Source organism: Trachurus japonicus, chromosome 10 (assembly GCF_045865225.1).
Source record: "Trachurus japonicus isolate A0001 chromosome 10, Traja_1.0".
NCBI lineage: Eukaryota > Metazoa > Chordata > Actinopteri > Carangiformes > Carangidae > Trachurus > Trachurus japonicus.
In genome coordinates this window covers 20,901,385-20,921,594 of record NC_140916.1, presented here as the reverse complement: position 1 = coordinate 20,921,594, position 20,210 = coordinate 20,901,385, and the positions used below count along the sequence as shown (strand labels likewise).

General features: G+C 43.7%; 1 protein-coding gene across 1 annotated transcript; it reads right to left on the bottom strand.

Annotated features, from left to right (window-relative positions):
• Nucleotides 1-7,193: 7,193 nt before the first annotated feature.
• LOC146979936 (uncharacterized) lies at nucleotides 7,194-9,352 on the bottom strand. The gene is made up of 2 exons (XM_085789963.1): nucleotides 9,127-9,352; nucleotides 7,194-8,328 (listed from the first exon to the last, which is right to left on the bottom strand). Exon 2 carries the CDS (start codon nucleotides 8,324-8,326, stop codon nucleotides 7,532-7,534), a length of 795 nt encoding a protein of 264 aa, XP_085646089.1. The 5' UTR covers nucleotides 8,327-8,328; nucleotides 9,127-9,352; the 3' UTR covers nucleotides 7,194-7,531.
• Between the last annotated feature and the right edge of the window lie 10,858 nt (nucleotides 9,353-20,210).

Here is a 20,210-nt window from a genome sequence, read left to right as displayed (position 1 = left end):
AAAAAATTAAATTTCTTCAAATTTCTCCAAACTCGGATATATCATCTGGGGGTCCGAGGGGAGTCCAACGCAGAAGGTTTGGTTGAAATCGGCCGGTGGTTTTGGAGAAAATGACCAAAAACCAAACAGGCGATTTTAAAAAGACGACAGGCGCGCGGCTTACGTTTTTTTTTTTTTGACCAAAAATTAAAATTTCTTCAAATTTCTCCAAACTCGGATATATCATCTGGGGGTCCGAGTTGGAGTCCAACGCAGAAGGTTTGGTTGAAATCGGGCCGGTGGTTTTGGAGAAAATGACCAAAAACCAAACAGGCGATTTTAAAAAGACGACAGGCGCGCGGCTTACGTTTTTTTTTTTTTGACCAAAAATTAAAATTTCTCCAAACTCGGATATATCATCTGGGGGTCCGAGGGGAGTCCAACGCAGAAGGTTTGGTTGAAATCGGGCCGGTGGTTTTGGAGAAAATGACCAAAAACCAAACAGGCGATTTTAAAAAGACGACAGCCGCGCGGCTTACGTTTTTTTTTTTGACCAAAAATTTAAATTTCTTCAAATTTCTCCAAACTCGGATATATCATCTGGGGGTCCGAGGGGAGTCCAACGCAGAAGGTTTGGTTGAAATCGGGCCGGTGGTTTTGGAGAAAATGACCAAAAACCAAACAGGCCATTTTAAAAAGACGACAGGCGCGCGGCTTACGTTTTTTTTTTTTTGACCAAAAATTAAAATTTCTCCAAACTCGGATATATCATCTGGGGGTCCGAGGGGAGTCCAACGCAGAAGGTTTGGTTGAAATCGGGCCGGTGGTTTTGGAGAAAATGACCAAAAACCAAACAGGCGATTTTAAAAAGACGACAGGCGCGCGGCTTACTTTTTTTTTTTTTTGACCAAAAAATAAAATTTCTTCAAATTTCTCCAAACTCGGATATATCATCTGGGGGTCTGAGGGGAGTCCAACGCAGAAGGTTTGGTTGAAATCGGGCCGGTGGTTTTGGAGAAAATGACCAAAAACCAAACAGGCCATTTTAAAAAGACGACAGGCGCGCGGCTTACGTTTTTTTTTTTCTGACCAAAAATTTAAATTTCTTCAAATTTCTCCAAACTCGGATATATCATCTGGGGGTCCGAGGGGAGTCCAACGCAGAAGGTTTGGTTGAAATCGGGCCGGTGGTTTTGGAGAAAATGACCAAAAACCAAACAGGCCATTTTAAAAAGACGACAGGCGCGCGGCTTACGTTTTTTTTTTTTTGACCAAAAATTAAAATTTCTCCAAACTCGGATATATCATCTGGGGGTCCGAGGGGAGTCCAACGCAGAAGGTTTGGTTGAAATCGGGCCGGTGGTTTTGGAGAAAATGACCAAAAACCAAACAGGCGATTTTAAAAAGACGACAGGCGCGCGGCTTACGTTTTTTTTTTTCTGACCAAAAATTTAAATTTCTTCAAATTTCTCCAAACTCGGATATATCATCTGGGGGTCCGAGGGGAGTCCAACGCAGAAGGTTTGGTTGAAATCGGGCCGGTGGTTTTGGAGAAAATGACCAAAAACCAAACAGGCCATTTTAAAAAGACGACAGGCGCGCGGCTTACGTTCTTTTTTTGTTTGACCAAAAAATAAAATTTCTCCAATCTCAGATATATCATCTGGGGGTCCGAGGGGAGTCCAACGCAGAAGGTTTGGTTGAAATCGGGCCGGTGGTTTTGGAGAAAATGACCAAAAACCAAACAGGCCATTTTAAAAAGACGACTTTTTTTTTTTTTTTTTGACCAAAAATAAAAATTTCTTCAAATTTCTCCAAACTCGGATATATCATCTGGGGGTCCGAGGGGAGTCCAACGCAGAAGGTTTGGTTGAAATCGGGCCGGTGGTTTTGGAGAAAATGACCAAAAACCAAACATGCCATTTTTAATAAGACGACAGGCGCGCGTCTTACGTTTTTTGTTTTTTTTTTGACCAAAAATTTAAATTTCTTCAAATTTCTCCAAACTCGGATATATCATCTGGGGGTCCGAGGGGAGTCCAACGCAGAAGGTTTGGTTGAAATCGGGCCGGTGGTTTTGGAGAAAATGACCAAAAACCAAACAGGCCATTTTAAAAAGACGACAGGCGCGCGGCTTACGTTTTTTTTTTTTTGACCAAAAATTAAAATTTCTCCAAACTCGGATATATCATCTGGGGTCCGAGGGGAGTCCAACGCAGAAGGTTTGGTTGAAATCGGGCCGGTGGTTTTGGAGAAAATGACCAAAAACCAAACAGGCGATTTTAAAAAGACGACAGGCGCGCGGCTTACTTTTTTTTTTTTTTGACCAAAAAATAAAATTTCTTCAAATTTCTCCAAACTCGGATATATCATCTGGGGGTCCGAGGGGAGTCCAACGCAGAAGGTTTGGTTGAAATCGGGCCGGTGGTTTTGGAGAAAATGACCAAAAACCAAACAGGCGATTTTAAAAAGACGACAGCCGCGCGGCTTACGTTTTTTTTTTTTTCTGACCAAAAATTTAAATTTCTTCAAATTTCTCCAAACTCGGATATATCATCTGGGGGTCCGAGGGGAGTCCAACGCAGAAGGTTTGGTTGAAATCGGGCCGGTGGTTTTGGAGAAAATGACCAAAAACCAAACAGGCCATTTTAAAAAGACGACAGGCGCGCGGCTTACGTTTTTTTTTTTTGACCAAAAATTAAAATTTCTCCAAACTCGGATATATCATCTGGGGGTCCGAGGGGAGTCCAACGCAGAAGGTTTGGTTGAAATCGGGCCGGTGGTTTTGGAGAAAATGACCAAAAACCAAACAGGCGATTTTAAAAAGACGACAGGCGCGCGGCTTACGTTTTTTTTTTTCTGACCAAAAATTTAAATTTCTTCAAATTTCTCCAAACTCGGATATATCATCTGGGGGTCCGAGGGGAGTCCAACGCAGAAGGTTTGGTTGAAATCGGGCCGGTGGTTTTGGAGAAAATGACCAAAAACCAAACAGGCCATTTTAAAAAGACGACAGGCGCGCGGCTTACGTTCTTTTTTTGTTTGACCAAAAAATAAAATTTCTCCAATCTCAGATATATCATCTGGGGGTCCGAGGGGAGTCCAACGCAGAAGGTTTGGTTGAAATCGGGCCGGTGGTTTTGGAGAAAATGACCAAAAACCAAACAGGCCATTTTAAAAAGACGACTTTTTTTTTTTTTTTTTGACCAAAAATAAAAATTTCTTCAAATTTCTCCAAACTCGGATATATCATCTGGGGGTCCGAGGGGAGTCCAACGCAGAAGGTTTGGTTGAAATCGGGCCGGTGGTTTTGGAGAAAATGACCAAAAACCAAACATGCCATTTTTAATAAGACGACAGGCGCGCGTCTTACGTTTTTTGTTTTTTTTTTGACCAAAAATTTAAATTTCTTCAAATTTCTCCAAACTCGGATATCATCCGGGGGTCCGAGGGGAGTCCAACGCAGAAGGTTTGGTTGAAATCGGGCCGGTGGTTTTGGAGAAAATGACCAAAAACCAAACAGGCGATTTTAAAAAGACGACAGGTTTTTTTTTGTTTTTTTGTCCAAAAATTGAAATTTCTTCAAATTTCTCCAAACTCGGATATATCATCTGGGGGTCCGAGGGGAGTCCAACGCAGAAGGTTTGGTTGAAATCGGGCCGGTGGTTTTGGAGAAAATGACCAAAAACCAAACAGGCCATTTTAAAAAGACGACTTTTTTTTTTTTTTTTTTGACCAAAAATTAAAATTTCTTCAAATTTCTCCAAACTCGGATATATCATCTGGGGGTTCGAGGGGAGTCCAACGCAGAAGGTTTGGTTGAAATCGGGCTGGTGGTTTTGGAGAAAATGACCAAAAACCAAACAGGCCATTTTAAAAAGACAACTTTTTTTTTTTTTTTTTTTACCAAAAATTAAAATTTCTTCAAATTTCTCCAAACTCGGATATATCATCTGGGGGTCCGAGGGGAGTCCAACGCAGAAGGTTTGGTTGAAATCGGGCCGGTGGTTTTGGAGAAAATGACCAAAAACCAAACAGGCAATTTTAAAAAGACGACAGGCGCGCGCGGCTTACGCCCCTTAGCCGTGGTATAATGAGCATATACCACGGCCTGTCGTGATATATTGCTTAAATACAAATACTACTAAATAAGTTATTGTGCAAAATGTTGTAGTGCAGAATGACTGGGTTAGGGTTATTTAAGGGGAACTGGGGCATTGTTCAATAGCTGACTGCAGAGGGGAAGAAATGATGATGATGATGATGATGATGATGATGATGATGATGATGATGATGATGATGATGATGATGATGATGATGATGATGATGAGGACATGGTCCTGTTCTTGATGACTTTCTGTCTTGGTGTAATGACTCCTTCCTGCAACTTAATGTAACAAAAACAAAAGAGATCTGCATCGATTTTAGGTGTACCCATCCAACAGCCCCAGACAGTGTCATAAATGGTGAGAAAGTTGAAATTGTAAACAGCTACAAATACCTGGGTACAATAATTGATGATTAACTGAAATTTGACCTCAACACTGAAACACAAAAAATAGATATAGAATTTCCTTTGTGCCTGTCTCCATTCAAGCACTGAATGCCTCGAAATAATGACTGGTTGTAACCTGTTTAAGTCTGTACTGGCCACCGTACTGTCCCAATCATTTTGCTCTCCTCTTTGTGAGACCGCACTTTATCTGATGCACTTTATTTGACTACTATGTTCTTAACAGTGTTATCTTGGATTTTGTATTCAGTGTTTTAACGGTATTTCTTATATTTTATCTCTTATATGATCACCATTAGTGCATATTCTATTTATATTGTTATTTATAATGATGCGTCTCTATGTCACTATATGGCGACAGCCTTTATGTGATTCTATGAGCTGCAACCCAAATTGCCCTTTGGGACATGAAATAAACTGAACTGAACTGTCCTGTCCAGATGGTCCGGAGCCTTTTGCCAGAGGGGAGGGACTGGAAGAGTTTGTATCCAGGGTGAGAGGGGTCAGCAGCAATTCTGGCTGCACGTCTCCGGGTCCTGGAGATGTACAGCTCTTGAAGGGATGGGAGGCTGCAGCCAATCACCCTCTTGGCAGAGTGAATGACACGCTGTTTGGCCTTGTCTCTGGCAGTAGCTGCAGCACACCAGACTGACATGGGGGATGTGAGGATGGATTCGATGGTGGCAGTGTAGAAGTTCACCAGCATCTTCACAGGGAGGTGAAACTTCTATATCTCTGCTGAGCCTTCTTGGTGAGGGAGCTGATGTTCTGCGTTCAGCTCCAGGTTGTTCATGCTGCACCATGACACCAAACGGTCCGTCTTGCTCCTGTAGGCCAACTCATCCCCATCAGATATGAGGCTAATGAGGGTGGTGTCGTCCGCACTCCGCAAATTTCAGGAGCTTGACAGACTGGTGTCCAGATGTGCAGCTGTTGGTGTACAGGATATATAGCTGGCTCCTCTCTCTCCGTGTGTTAACCCTTCGTACCACGGGGCTAATACTTGACTCCCTCTCCTTCTTCAACTGGACACAACAGCTCAAATACAGTTCAGAACAACTTACATAAAGAAGTTTCACACCACTCAGAATTAACTTGTTTAAATGAGTAAAATGTGTAAGTGCTCAATCTAACAATCATTTGTGAGATATATTCAGTGTTGATCAGTAATGTCAAAGTGGAGAATATATGTTCAGTGTTAGTTCTGGTGGTGAGGTAACTGTGTGCAGCTTGGCAATCTCCAGTGTAGAGACACAGGTTCAGCTTTATCTCATCAGTCAGTAAAACAATGGTGTTCTGTTTTATTTGTTAGTCAGTAAGGCACAATATCAACTTCAGTTAGTAAAGGTGAATATTCAGTGTTAAGACAGTTTTCACCCTAACACACCTTACAGCCTCTTCTTTCTCTGTGGGGCAGTGAAGGTCTAGGTCCGGCAGCCCAACACCAGGGAAACTTTATTGGAGGCAATGGAACAGGCCTGTGATGTCAAGGCTGGGTTCGGATCAAGTCCTCTGGCTGGACCCCACATGATAATGGAGAATTAATCTCAGTGAGTGTGATGTGCTTTTCACTTATTTTATTTTTGTTTTTTTTAAGTGCTGAATGTAGATATCACTTTGACACTTTGACTACGACAATTTAGTTAATTACATGCCCTGGATGCTGTGTCTTGAATTATATGTGCGTCTAACGGATGTGGTGACTATATCTTTACTTCCTGTGTGTATGATCTCAACACATTGTTTGGTTTTGAACACAGGATAACTGGTTTTGAGGTTATAGTTTAATCGTGATAGAAAAGTCTGGGGTTTGTGAATGTAGTTCAAAGTTTTGGATTTGTGTTTTGAGGTGTGTGTGTGTGTGTGTGTTTTCTTGTTTTGTAATTTAAATGTATTTTGTTATTTATAGATAAACTGACTTTTGCCCACAACCTATCCAAACAGCTCATTCTCATTACAGAAGGAAGGCAGGGAGGACAAAAATATGTGCATGCCAATAGCTTTTTTTTGCTGAGAGCTCTAACCCTTACATTTTTAACTGTGGTGTTAAAAGTAATTACACATGTAGAGTAACATCAATATCATTTGTACTGCATAGGATTGCACTGTTTATGGGAGACTTAGGGTTAAGAAATATGTGATAGGTCCATTATGTAAAGTATTTTCATTATTGGTACATCTCTGCCCTCTAGTGTTTCACTTCCAAAACTACATTCCTACATTTTGCTCTGATGGTTTTTCTTTCTGCAAAACAGAGTCAAAACTCCTCACTGATCACAGCAGATAATATTAACTATCTACAATTAAATTTGAAAATGAAAATGTATCAACATTTTAATGAAAGTGTAGTATGAAGTAGCTTATGAATTAGCAGTGACTGTTCAGGTCAATATTGCATTTTCCTTTCTCTCTCTCTCTCTCTCTCTCTCTCTCTCTCTCTTTGTAGACATGCAGGTGAATCCCTTACAGCAGATGACCTGCATCTTGTGTGTTTAGGTTCAGCGGTGTCATTCTCACTCCGCCTGTGCCTCTCCACACTTGTGTTTACCAGCGCCGGATCCCACAACAGTTACCATAGAAACTCCAGTGCCTTGAACGAGCAGAGCTGAGAGTGGAGTTTATTTTCGCAGGGTTTACACATGCAAGAAAACACAGATTGTAGCTTGGAGGGGAACAAAAAGAGAAACAAAACTGCCCACACTGAGAGTATCAAAAGATCAGTTTATTCATTCATACTCAGCTCACAAAACACAGGAAAATATAAAAGGATTTTGCAGATGTGTCCATTTTAATGATTTTGTATGACCACCAGCATACAGGGTGCAAATAATAATATTGAGACAACATTACTTATGGACAATCATTACAATATTTATTTGCCTCTTGTTTTTAACTGTGTATATAATCGTATCTCTGTTGTTTATCTGCATAATAAACTTCTACATATGTCCTAATGCCAATGTCTCATGCACTGACAGAGAAAGACCAGGATATTTTATTGAGGAATGTCGTCTGCCACAATGTCTGTCCATTTTTGCCCTAAATCTCAGCAATAGCGGGCAGCATACAGGCTCGTGCACGTGCCTCCCTCCATGCTGACCTGCAGTCAGAGATCCACTGGGAGATGAGGGATTGTTTGATGGTTGGGTTCTGTCTCTCTCGCTCTGCTCCTCCTACTATTGGGGTCCCTCTCCTGGCCTCCAAACTGGATAGACTGTGTTTTGGGGAGATATTTAGGGCTGAGGTGTTTGTGCTCATGGTCTCTAACTCAGGGCAGCTGCTCTTGCGTTGGTGTAGGAGATCTGGACTTGAAGCACGCGGGATGCTGTGTGCTCTGGAGCGAACCTGGCCCTCCCATTTACTCCCATATTGCCTTGTAAACCTTCCCTCAACAAACACCCTCCTCACCCCTCCTGAGAGGTTGTTCTGGTGTCCATACAGATATTCCAAAGGGTCAGAGTTGCCAAACATCAGCTCACAACCCAGTTCTTTCTCCTCTCCCTGCTGTGCATCTATGGCTTGTGCCTCCTCTGTGGGGTTGAATTCAAAGGTGGTTGATGTAGTCCCAGTGTGACGCGACAGCCTCAGCCTCTGGTGCACAGCATCCAGCTGCCGCGTGTTGATGTTGTCAGGCGATACATCCCTAGTGGGGAAGGTGGGGTGAGCCAGGTGGCAGATGGAGAGGAAGTAGTCCTCTGAGGAGACAGACTGGCTGTGGCCGGAGATGAGAAGAGCGTTGGCCTCATTCAGATCCCTCACTGTCTCCTCCGTGCCCTCTCTGATTGTGGGCAGCAGGAGTCTTCTCTTGGACAGCAGTCTGGACCGCGGACGCATAGCTGGGAGAAAGACGAGGAGGAAAGAGGTCATGTTTACAGCCAACACATCTGCCAGATGTTAGGGAGCACAGTGATGACAGTGATGCACAGCAGGAAAGTGATTTTTGCATTCATTTATTTTGAGTTTTGAGATTCAAATGCAAAAACTGGGTACAGTTTTACTTTTCACATTGAATTCATATTAGAAAACAGTTTATATTACCACATCCGTGTGCTGTCCAATGTTGGTGGTTTTCAACAGAGCTTTATGTTTGTGTTTTTCTGTTCATTCTGTTATTGTCCCATTATACCGTATCAATCAGATGTTATTCACATATAATCCTTGCTTACATCTTCTATCTCTCCTCCTCCCAATTTCAGACACCAGCCTCTGCTTACTTTGGGGTGGCAGTGTAAACAGCCCAAAATACAAACAATTCCAGCACGGAGCAGCAACATAAATACAGGACTATTTTAAATGCCTCTCTCAGTCGTGTAAAGCCACAGTATGTGTCAGCCTATATTTTCTTATGTAGCCCCATATTGTCATAACCCTAAGTGTAGCCCACAATGTATTTTTGTCTCAACCTCCGTGCCAAAAATAGCACAAGCCAAACCAAAATACCAGCCTCTCCCAGTTTCTTCTAAGGTGTAACCATAGCTAAATTTAGACCACACCTTCGGTATACAGCAGCTAAAAATGGTTCCACGGCAAGCAGCTCAGTGCTGAAGCACAGAAAAGGCAGCCTGTGCATTTTCACCTCATGCATTATCAGTAATTATGTAAGGTTTTTCTGCACAAATTGCTTCCACACTCACCTGCTCAGAGATGGTCTTTGTCGGGTCCTTACTTCTTCCCTCTGCTCTTGCAATCTCAAATATCAGTCTGCAGGATTTATGCCGATGAATGTGTGTGTGATTTTCCAATTCATAAAACTGTGTCCCCAGCTAGTGATGCTGCTTCTCCTTGTAACTCCAACTGTCTCTGACCAGAGGCAGTGGCAGAATGCAGATTTATCTTCTCCTCACATCCCTCCCTCCCCCCTCTCTCTACCCGCTCTCTTACTTTTGGTTTGCCCTCCTTCCCTGGTTCTAAAAATAGACACACCATCCATTTCCTCAGCCCCAGCACTGTCATTGGCCAACTGTATTGATGGAGAGAGAAAAACAGAGGCAGAGAAGGAGGGGAAGGAGAAATGGAGGTGGTGGGAGTGAGAGTGAGAGAGGAAAAGAAGGGAAGATGAAGGGAAAACAAAACAGAAAAACAGAGGAAGGAAAAGAGATTGAGGTTTATTTTTATTCATTTATTAAGGGAAACTACACACATGCGGAGGTGGTTTGGCCTTATTATTTAAAGCATGTAATGTGCATCATGCAGATAATGTGACACGCATGTGACAGCTCTGCACATGTTGTAGGCTTCATACTTGTTAGGTGTGTGTGTCACAGGGGACAAGCGTGCCATCATATTGTAGTATTCATAGCATGTTTTGAATGTTATTCTGCTGTGTTTCGTGTGTTTTAACGATTGTGTTTTTAGTCATCTTTAGCAAGTTTTAGAGTGATGTGTTTTAGAATGGCATGCAGTGTGTGTAGTTTGTTTTCGTGACAGTCCCTCCATGGGGATGGAAATTAGCCTGGGGATGGAAATTAGCCACTTGGCTATAATCCCACATATTTACATGTCATGTCGATGTCCATCAATATGTATTGTTCCCATTTTTAAAAAAAATTCCCCGCAGTCTAATTACCATATGGGCAACAGGTGTGTGAAGTGGGTGTGAGGGTGCAACGCCAGCGCCCGCAACACAGCAGAGGCTCAACAGCACAAGAGAACGGGATGGCCCGAAGGAGCATGGCAGGATCACAGTGACAGAAGAGAGGGGGGGGGGGGGGGGACAACAGTGGCTGCAGCAAACTGGGGTCAGGGCCTCGCCAAGCGCGAGCACCCTAACCCAGGCCAAGTTGCCCATGGCTCATTTCTGTGGCGCTCGTAGTCAACCCACACTATGCACACTTCCTTTAAACTAGTATCCCTTGCTACCAAGGCTCGGGGTTAAGTCAGAGTCCGAGGAGCCAATTTCAGCTTTGATCGACAGTCTCCACATGTGGAGGTTATAATGGATGGAGTCAAAATAAATGGGCTGTTGGACACCGGCTCACAAGCTACGTAAATACAGAATAGCGTTCATGCTAAAGGGCGCATGACCGACTACCTAGTTCTCAGACTTCCCATTTCTCAGACCATACATTTCTTTAAACCTAACCGTAACACTCTAGAATATCTTGGATTAATGGGTAGTCGGAGAAATGAGTGGTCAAACTTTTGGGCGGTCGGGCTGACGTATGCTCCCCCATGCTAAAAGTCTATACTCCTCCGTAGCCTGATGATTCCCTGTCTCTTTAGGGCGCTATCAGAAGCTGGGCAGGCTGTTTCAGATAGATGAAACAGACATCCATGAAACATGTGATGTCAGCCTAAAGCCAGGAGACAATGGCATGGTGGAGGTGGGGCCGGTAAGTGTCAGTAATGGGATGGGAATTAAGGCCAAGGTTTTGAAATACTGAAATTAGCTGGTGGACCTGACCTGAATTAGGATGAACAGGGTCAGCTAAACAGCTCTGCTGCTGAAATGGAAAGGAGTTTTCTCTGCCCATGAGGAGGACTTTGGAAGGACTGACCGGGTGAAACATTGTAACCAGCCAAGTGGAGATGAACTGGGTAGGGAAATGTCAACTCTCTGCCCATCAAGAGTGATGAGCCGGAGATATTGATGAAGGCTCAGAAAGTAGACATTCATTCATTCATTCATCATGTTGTTTCTCGTCCAGATTAAAAATAAATACACTTTTAGCTCAATATATTAAAAGGACACAAGCTAAATTATGCTTTTTTTGAGGATAAAGTTTGGAAATGTCCTCAAAGTTGCTATGAAACATGATTTTTAAAGTTGTTGTAAATAAAGGCTGTGTGATGACTCAACTGGATTTAAGATTGGTGTTCAGAATATCCCTATAGCACAAAGATAGCTAGGATACCCATACACAAATATGGCTGCATATAGCCTACGTGATATGAATCACCCAACTTGCATGCCTTTTGTTAGTGTTGCACTTCTTAATTATTTTGCTGCTTTCAACCCTGGGTTGCACCAAGAATGTCTGAAAATCAACTCAAAGAAATCAGGAGAAAGCAGCATAGTAGGACCCATCCTGCCTCATCTGTACCACCTGTGGGTCGAAATCTTGTTACCCAACCTCCAGTTAAAGTTGTGCAGCCAGTGGTGAGAGGTTCATTCAATGCAGAGAGAAAGCATGAAGAGGCATGGATGGATGCAGTAAATGACACCCTCTATGTCAATTCTGATTTAGAAAGTGGCTCCAACAATGTGGTCTTCATTCCATGCTGCTCGATCTGATGTTGTTGGACAGCCGGAAAAAAGCAATGAGGCCCTCCTGCCACTTTTTCATGACAAAGCAGCAACCCCAGAAATGATTCACCATGGAATGAACCTGGTGAAACAAAACACTGAGTACCTCAACCCACAACAAGTCCCTGTGATGGTAGTGGACCAACCCCTCTATGACCTTGCGAAAAAAAATGCAGTGGACCTTCCCTGACATCTTCGGAGAAGACAAGTTTGTGGTGATGTTAGGTGGGCTCCACATTGAAATGGCTTTGTGGAGTACCATGTGTGGCAAGGTGAAGCGCTTACCAGTCACCCAAAGGGACATCCCCTTGGCCAAGTAGCCAGGGCGCATGATCAATTGGAGGCATAGTGACAGGACCTGTCAACTGTCAGACATGGGAGATCTTCTGCGTGGATCTGGATGTTCCTGAAGCCCTGAAAGAAGCTGGGCTAGTGAATTCAGTGGCAGCAGCCACATCATTTCTGAAGGCATCCATTGTGATGAGAACAAGATATGCCCATCAAGTTACTGTTGTGGTACTCCACAGCCTTCTAAAGCGAGCATATGAGGACAGTGGAACCGGGATGGTTCTTGAGGACTGGGTTGAGAGAGTTGCCCATGAGAGCCCAACATTCTCCTTCTGGCTGCTTGTGTACAAGTACCAACAGAGTATCTTCATGTTCATACGAGCACATCGCGAACGGAAGATCGAACTCATAGTCACAACCCTGCAGAAGCTTGTTCCTCTGTTCTTTGCTCTCGACCATCATAACTATGCCCGGTGGCTTCCAGTCTTTATAAAGGACATAGAATGTCTCCCAGATAGTATCCGGGCAGAGTTTGAAAAGGGACATTGGAGGGTAACTCGCAGCAATCGGCGTTTTTCAGCTATGCCGAATGACCAAGCACACGAGCAAGCCAACAAAAGGGAGAAAGGAGTGGGTGGCATATGGCCTCACAGAGAACCTGGACATGTTGGAACGCTGGATTGTGACTTGATGGCTTGATGGATTGATTGATTGATTGATTGATTGATTGATTGATTGATTGAAAAAAGTTACTCCTGATCCTAAATCCATACATACAAAGACTATGGCTGTTTTGCGGCACCCCCTAGGGCATAGAATAGAACAGTGATGAGCATTTCAATTTCAGTTTAATCACCACACAGTCTTGAATTAATGAAATAACATTAATAAGTAAAATTCCTTAGCAACTGTGAGGATATTTTCAGACTTTATCTTTAAAAAAGCATAATTTCGCTTGAGTCCATTTAATATTTTGGGCTAAAAGTGTATTTATTTTTAATCTGGTCACTAAATGTTTAGCATACCAGTTTCTCCTTTTAATTCTGAATCTATACATACCTCATTTGTTAAATTTGGTTAATCTAATCAAAAGTTGTAGCAGTTTACATATTTTGCGGCGCCCCCTAGAGGCCATTTTTTATCTGTGTGTTTGACACTCGGACTCAAATTGTTCTATAGACCCTAAACTTCAACTTAGAAGTGAAAACCAAACTTTAACACCAATTTGAAATGACTGAGAAAAATTACACATGCATCCGACCCCACTAACAGAGAAAAAAAGGAAAAAAAGAAAAAGGAGAAACCTCATGCAGCCGCGGAGCAAAGTGTCCCCGTTCAGCGGCCAAACATGATGATATTTCGTGGAAGTTGTGATAAAACTGTCGTTAGAAAGTGAGTGTGAAGAGAAACTTACCTGGTGGAAGTGAAACCGATCTCGGGAGCGACTCGGACGAGTGTTTCCCCGGACTTTTCTGAACTATTTTGGTGAGTTAGCTGCACCGTTAGCTCAATAGCTCAATTAGCAGTATCATTCTGGTTTAGTACATAGAATAGTCAAACGTTTAATGGTACTGAGAAATGTTTTTTTGTGATGCTGTGAAGATATGTTGTTATTGTGTGTTACCATGACGAACGTGTAGCAATTTACCGAGCTGTTAGCTCAGCTGCGGCCTGTTAACGAGGCCGAGCACGGCTCCACAGCCGTCGCCGTAGCTCAGATGCTAAAATTGGCACCGGTATCGGTACCAACATGTTTTTCGATACTTTTCAATACTTTTCGGTACTTTTCCAAATAAAAAGAGAACACAAAAAATGTCATTATTGGCTTTATTTTAATAGAAAATCTTAGAACTGTTATGCATTAGTAATAAGTAAATCAGTAAACAGTTACTGCTGCTGCAGGATTAAATGTCCATCTATATTAATCTGAACTCTTCCTATATTAAAACATTAGTGGTCTGTTTAAAAATTAATATCAACTTGTTTTCTTTGCATTATTTGAGGTTTGAAAACACTGCATCTTTTTTTGTTATTTTGACCAGTTGTAATGTTTGGGAGAAATTGTTATCAGTAGTTTATAGAATGAAACACAAACGTTCATTTTACTCAAACACACATCAACGCAATATCGTTCCGTTAATTCATCTCCGCGTAGCGCTCCTTCCTGTGTTCACTCACACAGAGAGAGAGAGAGAGAGAGAGAGAGAGAGAGAGAGAGAGAGAGGCCAGTGGTGCGCGGTAAAAAAAAACAGCAGTGTTTGCATTAATTAACGAGTCTGTGGTGGCCCGTCTCTCTCTCGTGCGCTGGCGCACACACACAGACACTCGCGCGCTGGCGCACACACACAGGCACACACACAAACACAGGCACATGGACAGGTCGCCGCGGCTCAAATTACAATGCGGCGACTTCACGCGGCGACGTCACCGCTGCCGGCGGTGCAAAATGAAAGTACCGGTCCCATCTGAGCGCAGTGTAGTACCGTTTTAAATGCGTCAGTACCTCGGTACCACTCTAGTACCGGTATACCGAACAACCCTAATTTAATGTGTTTCATATTTCCTGTAGTTGAGTTGCTTATATTTCATTTAATGAAGCTGTATTGTGTAATGTGCACTGGAAAAAAGTAAACAGTCATTTAAGCTGATGAATAATTACGCCGCATGTTATGCAGGCTGGGTTTTTTTTGAGGGACGAGTTCTTCTGTTCAACTGTGATCCACACCACCGCCATTGCCGCGTGGAGGCTCCTGGTTCAACTGCAACCTGTATCACCGCCATGCTGCATGGAGACTCTTGGTTTATCGGGACAGGTGTGGCACCAGTGTGGCACCAGTGTGGTAGGACAGGGCTCAGTCCTGAAGAGTAACACATTTAATTTGCACTTTCTTTTCAGAGATCTCAGTATTTTTGACTTTTTCCTATTTTTTACATTTTTTTGCTAAAAACAAACTGACAAAGGAACTTAAAGAACTGTTTTTTCCTTGGAGGACCCTGGAAGACAATAAATAAACTGAAACAAACGATGGAAAACAGGGAATAACAAGGACAATTCAACCCATTAACTCATTGAGTGCCATTGACGTATATATACGTCAATCAAAATCCAACGCTTGAGTGCCATTGACGTATATATACGTCAAATGCAGTTTTCTGCGGCTGGTAAATGGGGACGCTGTTGCGCACACTGTGAGTAATTTTGGGGCTTCTGGGATGTGTAGAACGAAGAAGACTGTAGATCAGAGCAAGAAGTGAAGAGGAAGGAGAAGACGAGTGCGATCGGTAAAGAGATAAAAAAAAGTTGGGAAGTTTCTATTTCTAGAGGAAAACGACGGGCAGAGCCTGGAACAAGTGTAACGTGGAGCTGGAGGAAAGCTTAGCCACGGATGCTATTAGCGTAGCTCCAGCATGAAGTGATCAGAGGAGGCAGGAAAGGTAAACTCATCTAGATGATCAGCACCAAAATGCCGAAGCGAAAGCGGAGTCAGTTTCACCAGTTGCTGTCTGACCGACGTGACGACGAACCGAGAGATCAGCGCGGTGCGTCGCTGCCGCGCCCGCGTCCAGCAGAGAGGCTGAAGACGCCACGACGTCTCCCTCCCTCCTTCAGAGACGATGCAGCAGGAGGAGAAGTAGGAGAGGCGAGGGGAGGGGCGGGGGGAGGAGAGGGGAGGGGGGAGGAGCGGGTTAGGAGAGGGTGAGGGGGCAGCAACTGCAGGAGGAGTAGGAGAGCAGGCATCACTCTGCAGAGTAAGACTCCTACTTGTTGTATTTTAGTTTTTTTTTTTTTTGTACAATGAAAAAACATGTGAAATGAAATTTTCAGATGTCTTACATGTTTTTGAAGCCAAAATTAAAACGGATAAATCACAGTTTTTCTTGAGAGACTCTCTTTCACAAAAATGCATTTTTCTCAGCTTTCTAGAAAAAAAGTGGTCTTTTTGGTGCAACCAGGCTCTATTCAACTTAAGACAAATTAAGAATGGAACAAGGTACAAACAAATGTTTTTTTTCCCTAGTTATATAGAGAGTCTCCTCTTTCCTTTGAGCTATTTTATGTTTTCAGAGTCATAATACAAAATATTCTCTTGGTCTTAAAATATTACTCAAAATGCCCCGAAACGCTGGCACATGGCACTGACCATTTTATAAAAGGGCTGGCACTCAAAGAGTTAAAGGGGAAAGAGACATTTTATTTTATTTTATCTTTGGTTTCTATACCGGTACTTACCTGGTCGGCTAATTTTATTTCATTCTGTGAATTTAATTTATGTGGAAAGAACTGCATTTCATTTAATGTGTGCAAGGCTGAACAATTTAAGTTGAGAAAACAAAATTGAACACTTGAATAATAATAATAATAATAATAATAATAATAATAATAATAATAATAATAATACAGTTTTTCTCGATTGCTAAGACACATTTCTCGAAAGCTTCTCTCCTTTTCTCTAAACTGTGAACACAAACCCCAATTTTCAAGTTACATTCACAAAACCTCAGACTCTTCTTGCAAAACCAAACTTTCACCTCAAAACAGTTCAATCTGTGCCCAAAACTGAACTCTGTTGTCAAATCGTGCCCCGAGTCAATCAAAATTATACCGATCAGTCACTAAACACTACGTAGAAAAATAGAAAACACAAAGCTCAGCACATGAAACTGTAGAAATAAATGTTTATCGTTCACTGTAGCTAAATGCATGTTGCAAAACAAAAAACCTGTGCATTTACACTGTAGCACTTCTCTCCTTCCCTTTCTTTCACCCTCCTCCTTCCCTCTCCACATCCATTTCATCCCCTTTTCCTTCCTTCTACTTTTTTCTTCCCAGTTCATCCCTCCCTCCTTCATCCTCTCTTCCTTCACCCTGTTGTCTCTCATCTTCTCCTCTTCCTCTCCTCCTCCTCTCCCTCAATAAATGCATGTTGCAAAACAAAAAACCTTGTACATGGTACTACTGTACAAAAAAAAGGAGTACAAAAAACAGAAATCTTGTGCATTTTACATGTAGCAGTTGTACAGTACAAAGACAAACAGAAATCTTGTGCATTTAGCACTTGTATACAGTAGGCCTACGTAAAAATAAAATACAAAAATATAGAAATGAGAAGTGCATAACTCAGCCACAGCGTAATTTCTCTGTACTGGGTCAGGCCACAGGACTTCATCCTGAACTGGCTTATGTTCCCTCACATCATTGGACACAAGTGTGATCCATTTTGAGTTGTTGTGTTCAACTGGTGACACCCGTGCTTTACTTGTGTTTGACTTTTGCCCCCTGTGCTCAGCATTATGCAACACAGGTGCATCACAATGAAAATGTGTTGGTAAGATGTGTCTAAACAGGTGAAAAGTGCTGATGGTTTTGCCAAAAGAGTGACTGATTCAATCAGTGGGTTCAGGCAACTGAGAATTTGGTTCAGACAACAGGGTTTAGTGTTTTAGCAATTGAGAAAAACTGTAATACATTTTATTTGGAGCCGCCTTTCAGGTTACCCAAGGTCACCTTACAAAAAAGGAGTGATAAAAGATCATAGTATCAATAAAAACAAAACAAACAAAACATCAAGATAAAAGCGAGTGTAGTGCAGAGTGTCTGGATTATAGGGAGTGTGCCAGTTTGAACAGGTGGGTTTTAAATTGGGATTTGAATGTTGTGATGGAGTCTGTGTTATGTGTGGTGGGAGGGAGTTCCAGAGTTTTGGTGCTGAGCAGCTGAAGGCTCGGGCACCCATCGTACTGAGGCGTGACGTGGGGGTGGTTAACAGTCCAGCAGAGGTGGAGCGGAGGGAGCGGGAGGAAGTGTATTCATGGAGAAGGTCGCGGAGGTAAGTGGGGGCTAGATTGTGGAGAGCTTTGTAGGTGAGGAGAAGATTTTTGTAGTGGATGCGGTATTGAACCGGGAGCCAGTGGAGTTGGATGAGAACAGGGGTGATGTGGTCAGATGATTTGGAGTGGGTGATGATCCGGGCAGCTGAGTTCTGGATGATCTGCAGTCTGTTGATGAGTTTGGTGGGGAGTCCGGTGAGAAGGGCGTTGGAGTAGTCGATGCGAGATGTGACAAATGAATGAACCAGGATTTCAGTGCTGGATTGGGTCAGTGATGGGTGGAGTCTGGAGATGTTGCAGAGGTGGAAGAATGCAGTCTGGGTGATGTTTTGAATATGGGGTGCAAATGAGAGGGTGTTGTCCAGTATGACGCCGAGGCTCTTGACTTGGTGGGAGAAGGGTACAGGGAATCCGTCGATGATGATGGGTGTGGCTGGGGTGTGTTGTGATTTGGCGAGGGTGGATTTGGAGCCGATGAGCAGGGCCTTGGTCTTGTTGCCGTTAAGTTTTAAAAAGTTTCTGCTCATCCAGCTCCGGATGTCTTCCAGGCAGGTGATGAGGGAGGTGGGAGGGATGGCAGCGGTGGGTTTGGTGGAGATGTAGACCTGTGTGTCATCAGCGTAACAATGAAAATGGACCCCATGGTGATGGAGGAGTGTGCCCAGCGGGAGGAGGTAGATGGTGAACAGGAGTGGACCCAAGACTGACCCCTGGGGGACACCCAGTGAAACACCTGAACACCCAGACTTGTGGTGGCTTAGTTGAACAAATTGTTGACGGTCGGTGAGGTAGGAAGTGAACCAGGAGAGTGCAGCACCAGTGATCCCAATGTCAACCAGGCGGTCCAGGAGGAGAGGGTGGGAGATGGTATCGAATGCTGCGCTGAGGTCAAGGAGGATGAGAATGGTGAGTAGTCCGGAGTCAGCTGCACAGAGGAGGTCGTTGGTGATTTTGACTAGGGCTGTTTCAGTGCTGTGTTTTGGACGGAAGCCGGATTGGAAGGGTTCGTGGAGATTGTTTGTGTCAAGGTGGGACTGTAATTGTGCGGCAACCACCCTTTCAAGGGTTTTGGAAATGAAGGGGAGGTTGGAGATGGGCCGGTAATGGTTGAGGTCAGCTGGGTCAGCACCGGGTTTTTTCAGGATGGGAGTGATGGCAGCCAGTTTGAGTGTGGGGGGTACAGTACCAGTAGTGAGGGAGGAGTTAATTATGTTGGTGATCATGGGGGAAATGGATGGCAGACATGCTTTGACAAGGGAGGTGGGAAGAGAGTCGAGTTGACAGGTGGTGGTTTTGGCCTTGTGGATGAGTTCTGAGACGGTCTGTTCTGTTACTGGGGTGAAGTCAGAGAGGGAGCTGATGAGAGGTTGGCCAGTGGTGATCATCCAGGGTGGGTCGTCAGAGGGAGTGTGAGATGTGGCCAGTTGTTGGTGAATGGTGTTGATCTTGGAGCTGAAGAAGTCCAGGAAGGCAGTGCACTGATTGGTGGAAATGTCTGGAGGGAGGGTTTTAGGAGGCTGAAGTGAGTGGCTGACTGTTGAGAAAAGGACTCTGCTGTTAAGCCGGTGCATATTCTCATTTGCCCAGGTCATAGTATTTCAAAGGAGGTTAAATCGAAAGCAACTGGACTTAGTTATTTGTCTAGGAAGACGTTTCACCTCTCATCCAAGATGCTTCATCAGTTCATGTACGCAACTGACCAGGCTGGGACTGGTCCAACTATCTGGTGTGGAGACTCACTCTTTAACCTCTTGTGTGGGCGTTCACAAGGGTGATGATGTCACTGTTGTGCTCCAAGTGCCAACGACAGTCGTTAAAATGACTGTCTTAGATGGAAAGTGGTTTCGACTTCGTTAGTGCCCTATGTTATAACGACAGTCGTTGGAGTCACTTACCACTTGTGAACAGTAGTTGTTCTTTGAGGCTAGATTGTTGAATCTCCTGCTGTTACCTGTACCGGTGTTGATGAGGTTGGAGTAGTATGAGGATTTGGCAGTGGTGAGGGAGTTCTTGTAGTGATGGAGGTGGTCCGAGTACATCTGGCGGTGTACAGTGAGTCTAGTCTTTTTGTAGAGTCGCTCCAGTCGACGGCCAGTGGTTTTGAGCTGGCGGAGCTCAGGGGTGAACCAGGGAGCAGTGTGGGTGAATGAGACTGAGCGGGTTTTCAGGGGGGCCAGGGTGGAGAGGCAGTTGTTGTAGTGAGTCACCAGGTCAGTCAGGGAGGATGCTGAGGGGGGGCTGGGGTAGGAGCTGATCAGGGTGGAGAGATCTGTGGTGTTGATATGTTTGATGTTTCTGAAGGAGATGGTCCGTTGTTCCTTGGCTTTGTGTAGTTGGGTGTGAATGTCAAAAAGT